Source organism: Pipistrellus kuhlii, unplaced genomic scaffold (assembly GCF_014108245.1).
Source record: "Pipistrellus kuhlii isolate mPipKuh1 unplaced genomic scaffold, mPipKuh1.p scaffold_m20_p_18, whole genome shotgun sequence".
NCBI lineage: Eukaryota > Metazoa > Chordata > Mammalia > Chiroptera > Vespertilionidae > Pipistrellus > Pipistrellus kuhlii.
In genome coordinates this window covers 23,681,078-23,703,068 of record NW_023425493.1, presented here as the reverse complement: position 1 = coordinate 23,703,068, position 21,991 = coordinate 23,681,078, and the positions used below count along the sequence as shown (strand labels likewise).

General features: G+C 35.5%; 2 protein-coding genes across 6 annotated transcripts in view; one reads left to right on the top strand and one right to left on the bottom strand.

Moving 5' to 3' along the window:
- The window catches only part of KIFAP3 (kinesin associated protein 3), a 114,005-nt gene that overhangs the window by 32,402 nt on the left and 59,612 nt on the right, over positions 1–21,991 (bottom strand). For 4 of the 5 annotated variants that reach the window (XM_036442882.2, XM_036442884.2, XM_036442881.2 and 1 more), the window contains 3 exons: positions 20,926–21,024; positions 19,085–19,170; positions 5,573–5,762 (listed from right to left, as the gene is read on the bottom strand). In XM_036442882.2, coding sequence (XP_036298775.1) covers positions 5,573–5,762; positions 19,085–19,170; positions 20,926–21,024 — 375 coding nt within the window. Of the gene's footprint in view, positions 1–628; positions 773–5,001; positions 5,025–5,572; positions 5,763–19,084; positions 19,171–20,925; positions 21,025–21,991 lie in introns of those variants that run through there. The other variant, XM_045583236.1, reaches the window with a different exon arrangement.
- On the top strand, positions 7,823–8,199 carry LOC118721693 (40S ribosomal protein S27-like). Its single transcript, XM_036442888.2, has one exon. It carries the CDS (start codon positions 7,855–7,857, stop codon positions 8,107–8,109), a length of 255 nt encoding a protein of 84 aa, XP_036298781.1. The 5' UTR covers positions 7,823–7,854; the 3' UTR covers positions 8,110–8,199.

The following is a 21,991-nucleotide window of genomic DNA, read 5'->3' as shown; positions in this document are numbered from 1 at the left end:
CGAAAAAAGTGATGTTGTGTGTTTGGTGGAATTTTAAAGGAATTCTTCATTATGAACTTTTACCATCTGACCAAACCATTCCAAGTGCAGTGTATAGTGCCCAATTGGAAAGGTTAGCCAAGCTTTAAGAGAAAAAGAACCCGCGCTGATTAATCGGAAGGGCGTAATTCTTCACCACGATAACGCACGACCGTATACTGCAAGAATCACTGCTGAAAAACTGCGCCAGTTGGAATGGGAAGTTCTCCCTCAACCTGCATATTCTCCTGATATTGCCCCTTCCGATTACCATTTGTTTCGTTCTTTGCAAAACTTTCTTCTTGGAAAAAAATTTAATAATGAAGAATGCCTCAAAAATGCATTGACCTATTTTTTTGCATCAAAATCACAAGAATTTTTACAACAGAGGGATTAAAATGCTTCCTGAGCGTGAGGCACAAGTAGTAGAAAACAACGGCAACTATACTGTTGATTAAATTTTGTTGTATTGTTTAAATAAATTCGATTTAAAAAAGTATTAGAAAATGACATTAATTATTACTAGACCTAATATTTTCCTGGGTCCTGTGATCAATACAAAAATTACAATACATAATTTCTGTTTTCAAGATTCTTATGTTAAGTGAAATAAAGAACAAACACTTTAAGATGCAATTAAATAATACATTTCATTGATAAATAACATACGATGGGAACGGGTATATGTACCAAATGAGCGCTGGAGACAGAAGGCCTGCAGCAGATGGTGTGTCCGCAGGGCTTGGAGAGAATCCTGCTTGTGGAGGGAAGCAGAGGTGTGGGGAATGCCAAGGTTCCACAAAGAGTTGAGCAGCTAAAAAAATTAACATTACATGGATCTAACACTTTGTGAAATGTGGCTAAAATTAACAAGGTTAAGACCACAAAAATCAACAAGCTCCTCTGCTAAATGAAAACCAAACAACTGTGGATCAGAGTTCAAGAAAGCTGCCAATTTTAGAGGAACACCGCTAAGTAAAATGCCAAAATAAAAGGTATGCCACAGTTTGAAAATGAATGCAAAGATATCCAGCCTGCCAGTAGAAGAAAAGATTCTACGCTCAGAAATACTTCAGATATAAATACAGTAGATGAAAAGATAACAGAATAATATTTTAAAAATTATTACATGAAACATGATCTAGTGACGTGAGCCAGATTAGGAGGAAACTAAATGTCAAAAGCGTCATTCTGATCAGAGCTCCCATTGTCTTCAAAGAGAACAACGAGGAGCAAAAGGATAAATGGAACACAGAGCGGAACTATAAACCGGAGGCTCATTGGAGATCAAACTAAATATTTTCAGTTTAAAGACTCAACTAGAAATTTTATAAACCCAGAACACAACTAGTTTAACAATAAAAATAAGCCTGATATCATGTGAGTAAAAAAGCAAATTTATATTTCTGAACTTATTTTTTAATACTTCTAGGATACTGCAGCTCATTCTGTGAACCACAGCTGCTACAGTGTGCTTCATGGCTTGACAAAAGTTAGGCAATTCTGATAGGTGAGCAATCTCTCTTCCCTAGAATTTATGTATAATTTAATAAAAGTTAAATTATACCTTAAATTAAATCCTCCATTCAAGCACCCCAATTTCTTCGGACCTGTTTGTTCTCAGCATTCTGAATCCCAAAGTAATTGTTTTCTAGAAATACTACAGAGGAATCATTTATTCTTGATTACAGACTCCAGATAAATCTAGTAGTATTCTACTCTAACCTCGTTTCTTATTCAAGGAACCGAAGAATTCCATGTCCCATTTAAATAACCAGAGAACAAACGAAGACAGGTGACACACACCAGAGCACGTTGTAAGCTGCAGAGCATTATTTACATTTATGTTATTAAATTATCTGAGGCCTTTACGCCATGGTTACATCCAACACACCTTTCTGAGGTGTTCCGAGTAACAATGGTAAATATGCTTGTAAGTAAAAGCAGTATGTACTGGAATAAGGGTGAATTCAAGGCAAATTGATTGTCAGCCCACGTAATTTATCAGCCTTCTGATTTCTGAAAGTCAGTTAAAAAGCTGATGTATACACATTGTGAACAAAAGGAACAAATACAAAAACATTATCTTCTTATATATTGTTACTTAAATAAACTTCATTTTAAAAAGTCAAATGAAAACATAATATTGGGCTCTTTGGTGAACTAGCTAAAAGTGAAACTGTGATTGTGTGGGAGAAAAGTAGATACCAATAATGGAGAAAATGAAAAAAAGAGCCGAAGCCGGTTTGGCTCAGTGGTAGAGCATCGGTCTGCGGACTGAAAGGTCCCAGGTTCGATTCCGGTCAAGGGCATGTACATTGGTTGCGGGCACATCCCCAGCAGGGGGTGTGCAAAAGGCAGCTGGTCGATGTTTCTCTCTCATCGACGTTTCTAGTTCTCTATCTCTCTCTCCACCTCTCTGTAAAAAATCAATAAAATATATTAAAAAAAAAAAAAAGAAAATGAAAAAAAGAAATGACTCAACTAGGTAAATCATAACTCATTTGGCTGTGTGTGGTAAGACCCACCATAGAAACACATATGGAAATGAAAATGATAGTTTTACAATGATTCTGAGATAGAAGCAAACCTTTTTAAGCTTCATATTCCCAAAATGTCAAGTGCTAGGAATAACATTCACCACAATTGATGAAGAAAAACAAAAAAGTAAAAAGTCATTTAGAAGTGCGTAGTGGTAGTAGTCCAGCTTTGCTGTAAGTGATAATATGCTTGCTCTGTTATTAAATGTTCTAAAGCAAACAGCATAATTTTCATGACAGAAAAGGAAGTTAGTCAGTGATTACAACCATAATAATTTTAGACTCTAAGGAAAAAATACTATAACTAAAGGAAATGCTAGATTCCTATTTTATATGACAACATTAAAATCTTTTTTAAAAATAAAAGAGAGAAATATACATTTTGACATATTTAACAGTTTGAATATACAGAAGGCAATACTAATGACTACCAGGTAGCAAATGATATTTCATTTACAGTAAAAGATAAAACCTAGGAAGTTATGGGCCACTTAGCTTAACATCTGTGGCTAAAAAGCTACTGACCCTGCTTTTATTGGAAGAAGCCTTCAGTTTCATGGAGACCAGGGACTTAAGTAAGATGGCTTTCAAACCTGTAGTATTACAGATTTCTCTGAAGTTTCTGAAGATACAACCGCACAGAGAAAGGAGGCTGGCATTATCTAGGTTTCCCTGACACACACCAAGAGATACCACAGAGATTCATTTAGTAGATGAAGTACTCATGGAAAATGAACTAGGTAAAATATTAATACACTAATAAAATAGATGGCTTGATATGAGAACTATATCTTTAAATTCACAGCAATGTAATCCCCACCATATCATCAGGCCATAGATATTAAAAAACCACCATGAGTATATCTAATGATAATATTCCACCCCTCAAGTGCTTAAGTTTACTTTTTCATCAGTGGTGGCTGTTTCTAAATTTTGCTATAAATTTATTTAATTTAGATTTTGCACAAAAGCCTAAATTATACATTTTAATTATAAGGTATCTTACATAAAAACGTTTATGATTTTCATTTAAGAGGTTAATTTAAATAAATTTTTGGAAATGTGCTTTAACTTTAAAAATTTTTTTAATTTATTGTCTAAAGTTTTACATAGGTCTCCTTTTTCCCCAATTGACTACCCTCCTAGCCATTCCCACCCCGGGCAAGGCCCCCACCGCCCCAGTGTCTGTGTCCATTGGTTATGCTAATATGCATGAGTGCAAGTCCTTTGGTTGCTCTCTAATCCCCCCAACTTCCCTACCATTTGTCTCTGGATCTATTCTTGTTCATCAAATCATGTTGATCATTATATCCCACATATGAGTAGATCATGTGATGTTGAAGGGGATAGATAAGACTTTTTTTTAATTATAGCTAAGTCTTCTCAGCAAACTGAATATTTTTTTCTTTAAAAATTTTTTTTCCTTTATCGATTAAGGCACATGTGTCAAACACAAGGCCCGCGGGCCAAATCCATCCCGCCAGGCCTTGCAATGTGGCCCGCATGGCGCTGTCATCACTGCACTCCGCTGTGTTTCCATCACAATGACAGTTTATGACTGTTCAGTAAACCATTCGGCCCGCAATTTAGGCTGGATTTTAGATTTTGGCCCCTTCTCTGATTGAGTTTGACACCCCTAGATTAAGGTATTACATATGTGTCTTTATCCCACCATTGCTCCCAGCCCCCAGCTCCCGTTCATGCCCTCATCCCCCTGGTGTCTATGTCCATTGGTTGTGCTTATATACATGCAAACAAGTCCTTTGGTTGATCTCTGTGCTTTAACTTTTTAGAAATCAGTTCTAAAATTCTAATTGTATTAAAACAAAAAAGTTGAATACTGTGGTGGTTAAAAGTTTTATTTGGTTTGAAAACTATGATTCACACTGAAAAGTAGCTATCAATCTTCAAAGCAAGAAATCTGATTCCAAGAAATTCTGATTTCTATTAACAAAAAAATTCATATCATATATATTTTACATCATTTTACTTCATGAATATCTGAATATGTAAGGAACAGCTGCTTGCCATTACCAAACTAAGAAATTTCGGTTGGTTGAAATTAATGATCTACACCATCTGGTTTGAAACACAAAGCAGTATTTCATAACTACTGTAAAGTTCAGTTAGGAAGAAATCTATTTGATTTTCAAAGTAAAGTATCAATTTTCTAGGATTCAAATAACTATATAAAATATAAAAATAATGCAGTGTTTATGGGCAATTTGCACAATACACAATTATGAATACACATGAATCAATACATAGTAGGAAAAAAGTGAGCCATTAATTTAGATATTTTCATTCTTTTTATTTCTAACCTGCTACAGATCTTAATTAGAAATCCTTTCCTTCCACTCATCAACTAAATGACTTCAATGAAGTAATATTAATACTGGCAACTGTGAAACACATTTAAAAGCCAAAATATGGAAAAACTTACCAATCTTTGTGTCAAACTCATCCCTGGAAAAAGGCAGTATGGCAGAATCAACAAGGTTGTAACATATGTAAGATTTACCTTGAAAACACTAGCCGAGTTTAGAAGGAAAAAACTATTACTATAAAGTATCTACATCATCCCAACCAATAAGAGTCATCAAATAGTTTACTACTTTGAAAATAAAGAAAAACCATGGAAAAAGTAGTTTTAAAATGAAATATAGGGAAAACAAAACATAAGTTAGTAAGTTATACATTTAAATAAAGAAAAATACATATTATATTTTCAAACAGAAGTCCTAAGTCTTGAAGTTGTCATTTTAAGTTACATATTCTAGAATGTAATCAATTAAGAGCAATTAATTTTCCTGGCCATGCCTTTTATATTGAGATCACATAATATAAAAGAAATTATTTTGGAAAAAAGAAAGTGAGTTATTAGGTGAGTATTGAGGTTATGTCTGAAATGATTAGCAGAAGAATTTATACTCTAAAAGAAGTGCTTACAAAGCTTGGAAATGAGCAAGGCTGGCAGATCAAACTAGCATGCAGACAACTGGTTACCACCTTACCTGAGCTGTAGAAAAGGTCAGGTCTTTCAAGAATATCTCCTTCATGGATGTAAGGTTCAATTCGATCATCACCATACAAATATTGCTCACTCTCATCCATCTGACGACTCTCTACCATTTCCAGCCACTGAGAGTTATGCCAGCGGAACTTTTCACTCTGAATTTTCTTAGCCCATTCTTCATCATATTCCTATAAAAAACAAATAGTCAATTATTATTACGTAAGCCTATGAAGGAACTTCTTTGACTCTCAGATAACAGTACTTTTATCTTGTGAGAATTTGGGGGAGAGGGGGAGGCGCTTTTGATTTGCGTCAGAGGAAACATTTATAATACCTGTTCAGAATTATTTTATGTAATAATCAATAAAAATCAATTCATACTTATATTAAATACATTTCTGTTTGGATTACCAGTTGCTAATGGCAATGTCAAAAATTGGAAAATCTTAAATTTCACAAATTCTTTATCACTAGACCTAGGTAAGGAATCAGACTTTAGATTTCAGAGAGTTTTGTGGCTATACTTATTTGTAGCACTAATGACAGGTGGTGAAGCATTAAAATTACATCTTTTGTTACGTCTTTTTGTTTAGATAACAGTTTTCAGTAGGACAAAAAAGCACTAAAGTATTAAAGTAGTAGGGTATTTATCCTACTACTGAAATGGTTACTATGGAAATAAAATAATGTTATCTTATTTAGTCATAATTAGGTCTTTATAATATGTCTAACTCCTGCTTCAGCCATTAATTCCTAAGGAGTGAGACTACTTTATTCACTGCTGTACCTGTAATACCTGTTCACAGAGAACATCTTTGGTGAATGTTTTGAAGGACAAAAGGCAAGTTATTATAAACTACAGCTGAAGTTAATTAGCTTCCAGCTCTTTCCACAGATTATGGTTACTTCTGACTAATGTATTCACTTAAAATTGGTGGCATAGATGGAAAAAAAAAAAAGGATTCAAGTATTTCTTATCTTAATACTAGAATTCTTTGTTTTAAATTCCTCTGTTACCTCTGACACTTTTTTTTTTATAGTCATCTAAAAAGGAGTTGGAAAGGTGCCAGCTAACAGTACAGTCCTCCAACAGTCAACACAAATTATGATAACAGAGGGAGACCAAATATACATTTTAGTCAAATTATTGAGCAAATTTCATCCAAAATTGAGGCTTAAAAAACTGTCATCATAAAATGAATTTCTGGGATGTAAGAAAAATCTGAAATTTTATAACAAAGGTAATTATTATTTTCGTATTAATAATTTACCTGTTAATTCTTTAAAAGTTTCACAGTATCACTAAATCTTTTAGTGGCGTCAGCTTTCAGACTGTCACCTTTGAAAATATAAATGCTCTTTTACAACTGAGGTTGTTGGAGGTAGGCGATATTTTGGGCTATGGTACTGCTAATGGCAACTTGGCCACTGAATTATTAAAATTTTCTCTAATAGTTTTTTAATAATATCCTTAATAGCTGTCAATTTATTTTCAAATATAATTATTTTTAAATTAAATTATATAAAAGTAGAGCTATGATAAACATTAATCATTACATTTTACTCTAAAACTAATAAACATTTAATTCAACTGTCATAATTTCAATACTAAAATCACTGAAGGAGATTTTTTATTCGGAGTTACATTTTCAATGCTAGTCTGTATTTGAAATAGACAATTTAGATATATACAATACATCCTAAATCCAAGTGCCATGGCTTGTTGGCATGGTTACAATGATTAGATACAATCATTTAAACAATCATCCAAATTGTTGATCACACATAAGTTGCTCTGATAAAATGAGAAAATGCAGATAAAGCATTTAGAAAACCTGTAAACCTATATAGAAAACTCTTAGTGTTCACCATTACTGTTAATTAATTGAAGTTATGGCTCTCTAAGTTGGATACTATTCTTATTGCCATATTACAAATGAGAAAATGAGGCCCAGAACACTGAAGTAACTTTGGGCAGCATAAATGTTGAAAAGGCAGTTAAACAGAGAATAAATGAACACTTGGCAGGGTCACTGTAGAATGGATTCTTCAGTGAATACATATAATAAACGACTTCCAAGGTCAACACTCAGCTCTAAGAATTTTATGAAGGGGTCGAATTGTTGACCAAGCAAGTAGCTTCTGGTCTGCTAAGTATATTACACACTGTATTCTCAATCATGTTCTCTTGACCTGGCCACACATAGGAGAGTGTTAGGGAAAAAGGGAATTGAAAAAAAATAATAGCCTTTCTGGCGGTGATGACCTCCCCACGACAATATGCCTCTCGCTAAGGATCTCCTCCATCCCTCTCCGGAAGAGGAGAAGAGGAAACACAAGAAGAAGCGCCTGGTGCAGAGCCCCGATTCCTACTTCATGGATGTCAAATGCCCAGGATGCTATAAAATCACCACCGTCTTTAGCCATGCACAAACGGTAGTTTTGTGTGTTGGTTGCTCCACTGTTCTCTGTCAGCCAACAGGAGGAAAAGCAAGGCTCACAGAAGGATGCTCCTTCAGAAGGAAGCAGCACTAAAAGCACCTCAAATCAAGATGTGTGGGAAACCATCCCAATAAACACATTTTGGATACAAAAAAAAAAAATAAAGAAAAGAAAGAAAAAAAATAATAGCACAGAAATGTTACAGTAGTTTCATTGGCTACGGATTTTAGTAATCACTTTGGTTTTCCAAAATTAAATAAAATACTAAGTGGTGTTAATTAAGCAATAATGAATACTGTGATTAGCTTTAAAATAATTTAGCCCAAATGCTAAATATAACTTTGAATCTCTTCAAAGTATATGACTTCAAAAGTACAGTGTATTGTTTTGGTTCCACATGTGGCAAAGTTAGCTGCAAAGAAATATTATTGTCATATTAAAAGTGGCCAGATAATTTAAGAATGATCACATATATACTTATAGAAGAAAAGGATGAACTTATTATCATTAAGGTAAAGATTTTAATGTGTAAACAAAAAGCAAAATGATATTTTGGGCAAGAAATTCTAACTGGCCTTTTTTCTAAAAGATAAGTTAGTTACAAGTCACCAAAACTCCCAGGAGTTTTGGTATTATATGCCTTATAATACCAAAAATCATATAAAATCTACATTAAATACTGGAACTAATTTAAGTGGTATTGTTTCTTTTATGGATTCTAGCTTGTTTCATTTGGCAAGAGGTATAAAACTAACTTTTCATTTTGGTAGAACTTAAAATCTGATTATCTGAATGAAGTATTCAAGGAAGATGATAGAAAAACACATAATTTGACTGTTTTATTATAATTTAAGTTCAAGCATTTGGCTTTCTAGTGTAAGAACAGTAGTTAAAACCCAGTCAAGTGCCCTGGCCCTTGTGGCTCAGTGTTGGAGCATCAGCCTGGGCACTGAAGGGTTGAGGGTTCAATTCCCCTCAAGGGTATGTAGGTTCATTCCCTGAACCCAGGAATGCCTTTAGGAGGCAACCAATTGATGTCTCTCTCTCTCTCACATTGATCTTTCTTTACTCTCTCTTTTGCTAAAAATAAACAAACAAATAAACAAACAAACAAATAAATAAATAAATGGGAAAAATATCCTCAGGTTAGTATTAACAACAAAAAAACCTCATTCAAGAGCCCAAAGCCTATAAAATACAGGGTTTGCTATTCTATTAAGAGTAAAACTTGCCTCTTTACTAATAACTGTAAAATGTCAGAGGTAGGTATAATTCAAAAAGTAAATACTTAAATCACATATCAATAAAGTATAGTCTAGTAAGTAATGCTCTGCACATACATACACACAAATTCATGCTTATTCTAGGAATTATCATCCTACACCCTTCTCGTAAAATTGTACTATTACAATTTAATAAGTGTAAAATTGAAAAACAAAGATGTTATTTTCTTCACAAATAGCCCTTCTAATTAAACCTTCTTATTGCCTTTCAAGCTTACAGCAATGTTCTTAATGAACCTACACATGCATACATGAGTTTTCAAATAAAGACTACCTGCCCTCCATGCAGACACACAAACCAAAAAGATCCATGAGCATCAGTGGCTAACATTTGATACAAAAGTATGACTGGTTAGTGTCTTGGGCACAGACTTAGTACCACATATAATAAGACTGCCCTTAGGCTAATCTGAATTCCTTTCAAGTTTTGTCTTCTTTCTTTTATCAGTTTATGACTGAACTAGAGGCTCGGTGCATGTATCTGTGCACAGGTAGGGTCCCTCAGCCTGGCCAGCCATTGAGGCGGATTTTGCTGTCTTGCCTAGTCCCGATAGGTGTCAGCTGGCTTCGGGGGATGGGCTGCGAGAGGTTAGCTGTCCGGCTAGGGGGAGGGACAGTGGGAGGTTGGCTGACCACGGGAGGTTGGCAGTGGGCATGTACTGACCACCAGGGGGTAGCTCCTGCATTGAGCATCTGCCCCCTGGTGGTCAGTGTGCGACAGAGCTACCAGCAGGGTGTCCGGTTGTAATGGTCACTTAGGCTTTTATACCTTACCTAATAACAGACAAACATGTAAATGGACCGTACCTCTGCTACACCCACAGCCAATTACGAGTATACAAATTAACATGACAAAGATGGAGGGTTAATTTGCATATGCAGGTGCAGAGCAGCCTGGTGGGGAGGGATGCCTGCTATGAGGGAGTGCGGGGGAGGCGGAGGGAGCTATAGGAGCAGTGCTCTGGCCAGGAGCTAGGAGCTGCTGGCTCCCGGGTGGCTGTGAGTGAAGCCAGGGGAAGGAAGGCTTGTTGTATATATAATAAATATCCTGCAATAGGCCTCTAGTATACAGATAAACCCATAGAACCAGGGCATCTCAACATTATAGAGCCAAAAAGTTCGAGTAGCACTTATATAGACTGTAGTGTCATTTTCCTTATTAAAAATAACTTTATTTTGGTTTTAAGTGTTTTTGTACTGTAAAATCCTCGATCTGACTCTCTGTGTCTAACAAGGTTAACGAGTGCATTACTGTTTACAGGATACACAATGAAAACATATGGCTGTTTCTTCAGCTTTTCAAACACAAAACAAAACAATCCCCTTCCCCAGCTTTTCCTTCAGTAAACATAAGACAGAATATGTTATTCTATGCCAAGCTGTGTGACCATTCAGGATATAGGAAATTATGTTTTGCGAAAGATGACTACAGACTCCTGCTATAATGAATCCACTACAATAACATGTGGAGCTTTCATGAGAGTGGCCTTGAGATTTGATAGGCATGTGTGGCTTATTGTTGTAGACCACAGCGAAGATAACAATAAAACCCTTGACCAAGCAGTATCAAGGCATTAAAGTTATACCAGGACTTTAAAAAACATTTGGCATTTTATTGTTATAAAACTGTTTCAGTATTGAAAGTAAAATATTATAGAATTAAAAATATATATATTTTATTGATTTTTTACAGAGAGGAAGGGAGAGAGATAGAGAGCTAGAAATGTCGATGAGAGAGAAACATCAACCACCTGCCTCTTGCACACTCCCTACCGGAGATGTGCCCGCAACCAATGTACATGCCCTTGCCTGGAATTGAACCTGGAACCTTTCAGTCCGCAGACTGACACTCTACCACTGAGCCAAACCGGCTTCGGCGAATTTTTTTTAAATTAAAATAGCACAGTCCCTTTACCCAGATAGAACCACAATAAAAAAGAACCAGTTTTCATTGATTTCAATTCCAGTATTAACAGCTAACTTTGGAAAATATTTTAAAATATATATAATTAAATTCAGAGGCTAAGTATAAAAATTATCAAGCTATTGTACTTGCGCTACTTTGTAATATACAGCCCCATGTATTCAGGAGTTTACCAAACATAGTATTTTGGGATGAAGCATGTTTGTTATGAGGAACACAAAAGTAATTTCTGCTTTCCTTAACGGTAAACACTGGCTAAAGTCAAATGAGATAGTATTGTTTTGCTATATGATGCTGGCTTTGGATCTTTATGCTTCTGTGACACTGATTTTTATGTTCCATATTTCTTGAAAATAAAATATTTTAGCTAATGGTGGTTGATTATCGATTCAGCAAGTGTAGTTAATAGGCTAGTACTGTGGTTCCTAGGGTTTCAGACTCCAAAAAGGTTCAAAAGTAAATGTTGGGGATTCCCATTAAATGGAAATCAACTGTCATCTACTATTGTTATTTTAGAAAAGATCATTTTAACACTAAAAATATAAGTCAGATAATCTGAAAATAGACATATACTTTCCAAAGGCAAAACATGTTAACAACTTTACATTTGCAACTCCTCCCAGACGTGGTCTCTCTGCATGCATAACTCTCTCTCTCTCTCTCTCTCTCTCTCTCTCTCTCTCTCTCTCTCTCTCTCACACACTCTCTCTCTCTCTCTCTCTCGCACACACACACACACACACACTCACACTTTCTCTCACTTTGTTTTGTATTTCTCCTCCACTTTGGTGAAACACATAGAGCTTTACTCGACTCCCATGGCCAGAGTTCTGGAATCCTAGGCCTCAGCCAACTTCTTTGTTGTCTTCAATGAGCACAGTTATGGCAAAACCATAGTTTCTTTGTGTCTCAGAGTCTGAATTTACGTAGGTTAATAATATGGCATGGTATAATGCAAAGAACATTGGCTTAGGAGACCTGGGTTCTGATTCTGGCTCTGACACTAAGAGAAGTATATAACTTTCTAAGATATTAAGGTATTTTAATATTTTTTGGCTCAGATTCTTCATTTCTAAAATGAAACAATTCTAAGATTTATTCAAGTTGTAACATTTTATAAATAAAAATCTATGAAGTAATTATTCCCCCAAAACTGAAGAATACTGGCAGTATAAGTTTATTTTAAAAAGTTAAATGGCAACTATAAATGAATATCCAGTGTCAAAAATTTGATAAATTCAACATATATCAATTAAATCTATTCCCTTTAACCTCTCTGCTCCAAATCTCTTTACTTTGCTCTTTTACCATCACCCCTTGTTATCAGAAAGTCATTATGGAAATTGAGGGATGTCATAGCTAAGCCACAGCTAAGAAATACAAAAATATATCAAGCCATTGTGAAAATACTCTAGGAATATATAGAATATCCCCCAAAAATGTATACACATACTCTGAATAATTATAAAGGCAGTGTTTATTAAAATACATTTATTATCAAAATTGAGCTATCAGCTGTTACAGTGTGTTTATATTTTTTGGGGAACACCCTGTAGTCGTTTTCTCCTTATTTTTGAAATGCTTCTTTTCACAAGGAGTGCACCCTGAGAGCCACACTCTGAGACTCGAGTTTGTCTAATATTTAAAGGTACACAGCACTATGTCTTTTATTTTCTCCTCAGCTCTTGCCATCATGATCTTAAGCGCTCAGTTTCCATAAATTCTGAAGTGTCACGAAGAACTTATGGTTTGACTTTCTATGGAATGTGCCATCCTTTTTGAAGTCCTATATTGTTGTTTACTACTTAACCCCTGAGACAGTACGAAGCCTTAGCCTATTATCAGAGCCTGTTCACTATCAGGAAAACTCTGTCACTGGCTTCCGTCACACCTTGTATCTGATTAACACAATACAGGATAACATACAGCTACATAGATCTGCTCTGTGTCCTAAAATTCCTGATGGAAAACAGACTTTCCTTTCTCCTTTAATGTGGCAGCCCCCTAAGTGAGCATGTAACATGGTTTATTTAATACAATTCTTCATACTAAATTAAAGTAGATCTAGAGTAATTCAGTTGCTCATTAAGGTTAAGTTAGTAGCTGCTAAAAGGATGCTTTTTATAACTTAGAAATGACTTCTCCCAATGATATGTATGTGACACGTATATGTAGATACACATGATTAAATACGTACTTAATAGAGATGCTGACTTTTATGCACATTCTGCCTATTTTGCAATAGTATTATTCCCACTGCTGCCCTTTAATCTTGACTATGGATGGCATTTTCTAACCAGACTTCACAGTAGAATTATCTCTTCAATCTCTATTTAAAGCACCGAGGGGGCTCATATGTACAATATCACTTTAAATATTATGTCCAGTCAGACCACAAAAAAAGATATAACTGTACAGAATGTAGTTAAGCAAGAAATCATGGTTCTTGCCTTAGCCGGTTTTGGTCAGTGAATAGAGCGTTGGCCTGCAGACTGAAAGGTCCCAGGTTCAATTCCAGCCAACGGCACATGCTTGGTTGTCGGCTCAATTTCCAGTAGGGGGTCGGAAGGAGGCAGCCAATCAATGATTCTCTCTCTTCGTTGATGTTTCTATCTCTCTATCCCTCTTCCTTCCTCTCTAAAATCAATAAAAAACAAAACAAAACCATGATTCTTATCTTTCATACTATGCTTGGGTCCTTTTATTTTTTATTTTTAAAATATATTTTATTGATTTTTTTTTTTTTTACAGAGAATAAGGGAGAGTTAGAAAAAATCGATGAGAGAGAAAGAGAGAAACATTGATCAGCTGCTTCCTGCATACCCCCTATTAAGGATGTACCCATAACCAAGAATACCCTTGACCAGAATCAAACCTGGGAACCTTTAGTCGCAGGCCAATGCTCTATCCACTGAGCAAACCGGTTAAAGCTGCTTAGGTTATTTTAAATTCAACTGTTACCAATTTAAAAAAATCAATAAAGTTACATGCATAGGACTGAAAGGGATATACACACATTCATATATATATATATATATATATATATATATATATATATATATACACACACACACACACACACACACACACACACACTGAGTGGCCAGATTATTATGATCTCTAAACGCATAATAATCTGGCCACTCAGTGTATAACCTATATAATAAAAGGCCAATATGCAAATTGTCCCCTCGACCAGGAGTTCGACGAGCAGGTAGGCCAGCCAACCACCCATATCCCCTCCTCTTGCCAGGCTGGCTGGACCCCACCCATGCACAAATTCATGTACCGGGCCTCTAATATATACATATACACTGCATGGCCAGATTATTATGCGTTCAGAGATCATAATAATCTGGCCATTCAGTGTGTGTGTGTGTGTGTGTGTGTAAAACATACAGTAGGCCCTCACTTAATGTCGTCGATATGGTTTGTGACTTTAATTGAAACATCCTACTAACCAACTGTACTATAGTTTAATGGATATAAACAAAAGTTAATTTCCTAGGGCATCTCCTCAATGTTATAAAGAAAGGACTTTGAAGGAAATGACATTCTTTAAGGATCTGGTCATTCTGTGTGTGTGTGTGTGTGTGTGTGTGTGTGTCTGTGTGTTTGTGTGTAAATTCTAAAAAGCTGGAAAAAATATCCTAAATGTCTGCCTTTCACATTTATGCAATGTAAAAATGAACTCCAAAAGAGGGCTAGCCAAACTTATCTCGTTAAACCTAATTTGATTGAATGAAACTGAGACTTAAAAGTCAAACTTACAAATATGAAAAATTAAAATTTGCCAAAATTGTGAAACAAGAAAGAACCAACTCCACTTACTCAGAAAGAATCTCTTAGAACTTTCTGTCAATAACTAACTTAGAAATCTGTTCGGCCCCTATAACCAATCTGCAAGTCAATTAATAGTGACCACTGTCTTCTCATTTTACCCAATTCCTACCCACTCGCTGCTTTTGAAAGCTGTCCTGAAATAACCTGACTTCTAATGCTAAGCCTCTTCCTATTGCTATGAAGCTTCCTCTCTAACTTCCCTTTTAAGGGTGCAGGAGGCATTTTTAAAATGCTCTCACTTACTGTTAAGATTATTAATAAACATAGCTTTCCTGTCTGACACCAGCTTTCCTGGTCATTTTTGTGGAGACCATGACAATTGAGGTCTTAGAGGTTACATGTAAACCTACATTGATTTATCTCATTTCACTACACCAGTCTTATATATGATTTTGTCTAGCGTGGAATGAAGATAGCACCTTGTTTTCCAAGTTTAAAATACTGAAGCTACATTCCTTCTCCTGTGAACATCCTGTAGCCACAATGTGCCATTGGTGCAGAACATGTATAGGCAGAGCCATGTAGTTGTACTGCTCCCAGAAGGCCAGCTCACATCTAGAACCCTCGTGTTCTGTAGAGTCCCGATAGTAAACTTTTACATTTTAGGGACTTTATGTTATGGAGTTTTGTAGTCCCAGTGTCCACCTTAGTGTCTGGAACACAGTATGTGATAAACGTGTATTGCATGTATGAAAACGCAGTAAAGTCAGGAGAGGAATTCACTTGGCAACTGGGGAAGGATTTATGTGGTTCTCAAATACTTCAAAGTTGAGAAGCACTGAAGTGTAAAAATTATCTGGGTTTTTAGGAGCTCTCTGTGTGTAGAGGGTTTTGTTCTCCCCTTCAAGACTCCCAAAGCTTGGAAGAGAAAAGGCAGCAGTCAACTTCCATAGAATCCTCTTTGAAGATCAAGAGGCTGTTAGGCTGCTCTCTCCTTGCCGCCCTGCTCCCCTCAGTACCTACCCCATTCTCTGCCTCATGACACTACATGGAAGGACTAGTCAGACAGGCGACAACTTGCTGATGAGGCCACAGAGACCGCACCACCAAATAAGTAATACTCCATGGTACAAAGACGACTACCACCACATCTGTTTCAGTTCACCAATTCAGGGTTTGGGCCCAAATATATTAAATAAATCATCACTAACATAACATTTCCATAATTTTGGGGACAAGTACTTAATTGTAGTAGGCATTTTTCCTTAACGGTTATAAGGCATCTAATTTTTCTTAGTATTATTCTATACTGTCTGTTTTAAGTAAAAAAGAAGTCTGTTTTCTTAAAGATAAGTTGCTTTAAGATATAAAATTCCCATTTTGGGGTATTTTTTTTAAATTAGTTTAGGACATGCTGAGATACTAGGAAATCAAAATCAAAAGAGTCTTAAGAGATCATCCACATCCATCCTAGGCAGTTGATTATTTGGTTCTTACTGATGTAACTGGACAGAGACTTCACATTCTACCTGACAGCCCATTTCTAGTGTTTCATCATCGTTGCTGTGCCTAATCAAAGTTTCCCCTGTTTCAAATTAAGTCAATTTCCTCTTGTTTTGCTCTTGAAAAAGATTCAGGACAAGCAAATAGACCCTCAGTCATGATCAGTAATAGAGTCTGGGCTCAAAGAACCAAAGACTGGCAGCCATGTCCCAAGTGGCCTGAAGAGCTGTCTTTTACTGATGCGTTAAAATGCCCACTCCTCAGATTTCTCCCAAATGCAGAGGTCCAGTGAGCTAGGAGTGTAACTGTGGTCTGAGGTTAGCTGATAAATTGAGTTCAAACCCAATAAGTTTCCACAGTTCAGAAGACGAGTAACCGAACAGATGAGGCACTTCTGTACGGAAAAGGCTCCTCCCTCTTGAAGACACTATCCTAACCGGGTCTTTCAGCTAACTGTCCTATTCAGTTAATTGTTCTGATTTGAAGTTTTAAAAGGCAAATTCAGCCACTTGCAGGATAACCCTAAACTACAGATAGTAATATGTCTGACTAAAATATATACTCCGAATAACGTCCCACACTTAAAATCCAAACAGTGAACAGATTATCTTTCCATACCATTTAAAAAATTAAAATGAACGGAAAACAGTCCAATTTAATCTGTACTAAAAAAGTGAAATTATCCACAGACTTAATCTACATTTAAACTTAATTAGGTCTGAGTTTTGGTCTAGTCTGAAAAGAGCATATTGAGTGACTGTCATGTGGCAGATGCTTCATATACACCTTCTCCATTCCTTACAGTAATTCTCTAACCCCCAGGAGTCACTGGAGTGGAGTCTTCACAAAGTTAAATACTGTACATTTCCCGAGGTTACTCGGTAGGCGGGAGCACTTGAGTCAGTTGTATTCCAGATGCAATGTCAACCAGACCACGCTGCCACTTCCCAGAGGTCAAAAGTTAAAATCAGAACCCAACCCCACTGAGGAGAACAATGTTTGGGAAGGAACTGCTCCCACTGGTGCCGTTAATAACTACCAAGCTAAAACTGACCCAGGGCCTTGAGTCTTGAAGGTGTGTAACAGAAAAAAGGGAAAGAAACATTCTTCCAGCAGAACGAGGCAGTTTCCAGTGCTGGTGCTCTTCCATGAACTGCACTGATAACTTCTCTTCTAAAAGATTCAGCTATGAATATGACTCAGTTGAGTGGCACAGCAGAACTTCAAATCGAATGAATAATTATGCATGAACCTTTAGATTACTTGTTCATAATTTTTAAAAACTGATTCAAGTGATCAGACAGCCTCATAGGGAGCCTTATATAGTAGCTGATCTACCACCATTTAAATTTGCTGATACTTCCTTGGCCTAACGACTGGTCACTATGATGTGCACTCACCACCAGGGGGCAGACACTCAACGCAGCAGCTGCCCCCTAGTGGCCAGTGCACTCCCACAGGGGGAGCGCTGCTCAGCCAGTAGCCAGGCTCATGGCTGGCCAGTGTAGCAGCGGAGGCGGGATCTTCTCCAGCCTCCATGGCCGCGCTCAGGGATGTCCCACTGAGGCTTAGAGCAGCTGTCAGTGGGACATCCCTCAAGGGCTCCTGGACTGCGAGAGGGTGCAGGCCAGGTTGAGGGACTCCAAAGAATTTTGTGCACCAGGCCTCTAGTATACAATAATGACATCAATGATCGGTAGAAAAAAGTTATGTCATGAAATTGTTCTCTAGGAGTAATAAATAGTCTCTATTCATAAATCCTGTGACAGTGGCCAACATGTATGAAACATCCTAGTAAAACACGGCTTTAACATTAAAGTTTCCCTATTGTAATTTAGAGATCAAAGCTAAAATTTCAATGTACTTATTTAGTTTTAAACCAATAATGATATAATCAGTCAAATCCAAAGAGCAGATGATATAAAATAAGATAATTTCTGAAATAAAATATGGAAAACTGACCAAAAGTATCTGCTGGTGGTTGTATGAGATTACTAGCAGAAACGTCAACTCAGAAAATTTGCAATAAAATTGTTAAAAAACTTTAAATAATATTCTGACCCTTTTAAAATACTTAATTTTAACTTTGAAAACTACTGAGTAGTCTATATTCAAAAAACTTTGTATAGGGTGAGCCAAAATAAAAGTATAAATATAGTTCAAAGAAGGAAGCAAACAGTTTACGTGTAGCACTATCTGTCATATGTGAAAAAAATATTTAAAGTAATCTGGTATCTGGCACATCCCATGTACCAAAAAGCTGCCAATGGGCACATGGTCAGGTTGCTGGTTTGGTCCCCAGTGGGGTGAGTGTGGGAGGCAATCGATTGATGTTTCTTTCCCTCCCTCTATCCCTCCCTCCCTAAAATCAATAAAAACATATTTGAAAAATGTTAGGAGCCAAAAGTCTTAAAAATGTTTTAAAAATTAATTTTTTTATCACTGTATTTTTTGAGATTTATCAAAAGACAAATTTGTCTTTACATTGAGTGCAATGTTCTAAATAGGTGTACAATGCCTTTTTTCTCCCCGAATGAAGACTATTATAATTTGTGTAGGAAGATAAATTACTTACCGCTATAATATCTAATGTATTATCACAGACCTTTCGGATTTCATTATTTTTATCATGCATCAGATCTATGAGATAGGCTGGAGCCTCTGAATAAAGTGGTTAAAGATACAAATGACATTTGAGACCGAGGCTATTCAATCCTATTAGAAAAATCTCGCATTTCACAAAATTAAAATAACTTGAAATTTAACTGCAAATTTTAAAATAAAATCATTAATACAAGGTAGCCAGAAACATTTTCTATTTCATTTGTTTAAAAAACAAGAATGAGAAAGAAAGAAAAAAATACATAAAAATGTGTAAGAAAAACAGCCAGTAAATTTTAGAAAGTACAAGGCCATATTTTTGAAAACATGAAAATAGCTAAAAAGGTAGCTCTACAGCTGTGTAGCTATAAAAGCTTTCTCCATCTATCTGGCTCTGCTAAAAGTCTAGGGAGTAAATTTCACAGTAAAAGAGCAACAGAAAAGAATCACAGTCAAATTCCTCATATAGTTATTATAAGAAAAAGAAAACAAAACATTTTTACATAAAAGATAAAAATTGCAATTCAATATCCCCAAAAGAGATAAAATAATTAGAGAAAACAATAGTATATGAAAGAATATATGTCAGAATTAGAAAACTGAAATAATTCAGAAAATATATAAAATAAAAATCATTTAAGGTATAAAAAATTAAATTTATAACAGCACAAGAGTAAATAAAAATAATAGATAAAACTTTAGAAGTAGAAAGTAAAAAGAAAGAAAAAAATTAAAATTAAAGAATAAATGAAAAGAGAGAACAATTAGAAACAGATATTAAAGGTAGGCAAAGATGATCCAACATAACAAATATCAAGAAGATAACCAAAGCAACAGGACAGGACAAATAATAAAAACTATAATTCAAGAAAACTTTCCTGAAATAATAATAATAAAAAAAGACAAAACTACATATTGAAAGAACACATTTGCATATGTGGAAAAATCAAGGAAGGATGATAAATTCTAATACAACTGCTGGCTTTATAGAAACAGAAAACATTCCTTTGGCCTTCCTGGCAAAAGGACCGACTTTCTTAGAATGGAAACAAAAGTAAGTTGTCATCAGACTTTATGACAGATCCCAATAATTAGTAGACTATAGATTTTTCATTGGCAGCAATTCAGGCCAGAAGACAGTAGAAAAATACCTTCTGAGGGAAATAACTGGCAAGTTGGAAGTTCGTATTATGCTAAATTATTAAAGAGGGCAAACTAATTATTACTCCTGATGGGGAGAGACAAAGGCTTACCTCAGAAGATAGCTTATAACCTTATTAATGTTTGCTAAATTGGAGATAGGTAAAAAAAGGAGAGGAATATTTTTGAGGTTGACAAGGCACCTGAAGAGGCAGTAAGTTTTAATAAGGTGGGTCATGTTTGATAAATGATGAGAAATGTGGTGTGCCAAAAGAAAATTGTGGATAGTAAGGTTAAACAGGGAACTATGGAAAATTTGATATTATAATTATCGTATCATAAAGATTATGATAATTAGGATTCATGCACCAGGCCTCTAGTTTAATAATATTATGGCCATTTTATAGATGCAAGATTGAATGTTCAAGCAGATTAAGGTCCTGCAGCTAGTAAGTAGTAAAAGGTAATTAAAAATGACCTTTAGGGTTATGCGATTATAATGCTTCTTAAGCTACACCATACTATGCTTCCATGAAAGATAGCTTGCCTTATAAATGTATTTCAGAGCCTGATATTTTCCACATTATTTCAATATTTGCAAGAAAAAATACCTAAAGATGCATCTCTTCTTAATATATGAAATGTTGTTATTTGTTGTAAACACTGAAAGGATACGTGTTTCTTTAATTATGACATCTCTCGTGGCTTGGTGGAAAACCATCTGATAGAAGACATAAATTATCTGGCACACAAATTCATCATCTTCTTGTTGAGCTGAAGGAAACAGAAAACTTTCAATAAAAGAATACTACTAAGTTTATATACCAATTAGAAAACACTGAATAAAAAACCTAAAAAGTGTCAAGGAGACTAATAAAAGACTACTAGTTTAAATTATTGGTAATATATGGGTGGCACATGCCATTTATGTCTTAGGTATTTTTCTAAATTACATGATAACAATGAGGAATTTCTTAATATGTTTTCAGAAGTTTTAGTAAATTTGGTTGTTAACTAAATAGGTTAAATTACTTTGGAATGCAAAGATTAAAAAAAAAATAAGATTTTGAAAAAGAGAAATTGTATCATATCTAAGTTTAAACCAGACTACCTGAGATTACTTATCTCAAAAGCCCAGGTTGGACGCACTGAGGAGCAAGCTTGTTTTAACAGAATAGTAACAGTGCTTCTTGATAGTTTTCACTGTATTTTGCCACCAAATAAGAAGAAATTGATTACATTAGCCATAATGTAAAATGGCAACACATCTTCACTTGTTTTATTTCTTGTCCATGATAAGAATTCTTTAAATAAGTATAATTTTGAAATAAAATTGGCTCTATTTTCCTAACCAGGAACCAAATAGGCTGGTAGCTTGATCTTGGACTTCCCAGTCTCCAGAAATATCTGTTGTTTAAGACAACCAGCCTGTGAACTTAGTTAATGGCCACCTGAGCAGGCTAATATAAGGTCCCAGAAAATGTGACTCTAATAAAATAATATTAGATTCAGACAAACTTTGTGTCCAATATGGAGAACAAAAAACCAAGGGGAAGGGCAAGGCTCTACCTAGGCCTCCACTGTCCATTCTTGTAACCATAAGCCACTGTGGCTAATTAAATTAAAATGTAATAGAATTAAAATTCCAGTTCACACAAGAGCAACATGTGATGGACAGCATAGACAGAGAACATTCTCTTCACTGAAGAAAGTTTAGAGGACAATACTACTTCTGGAATTA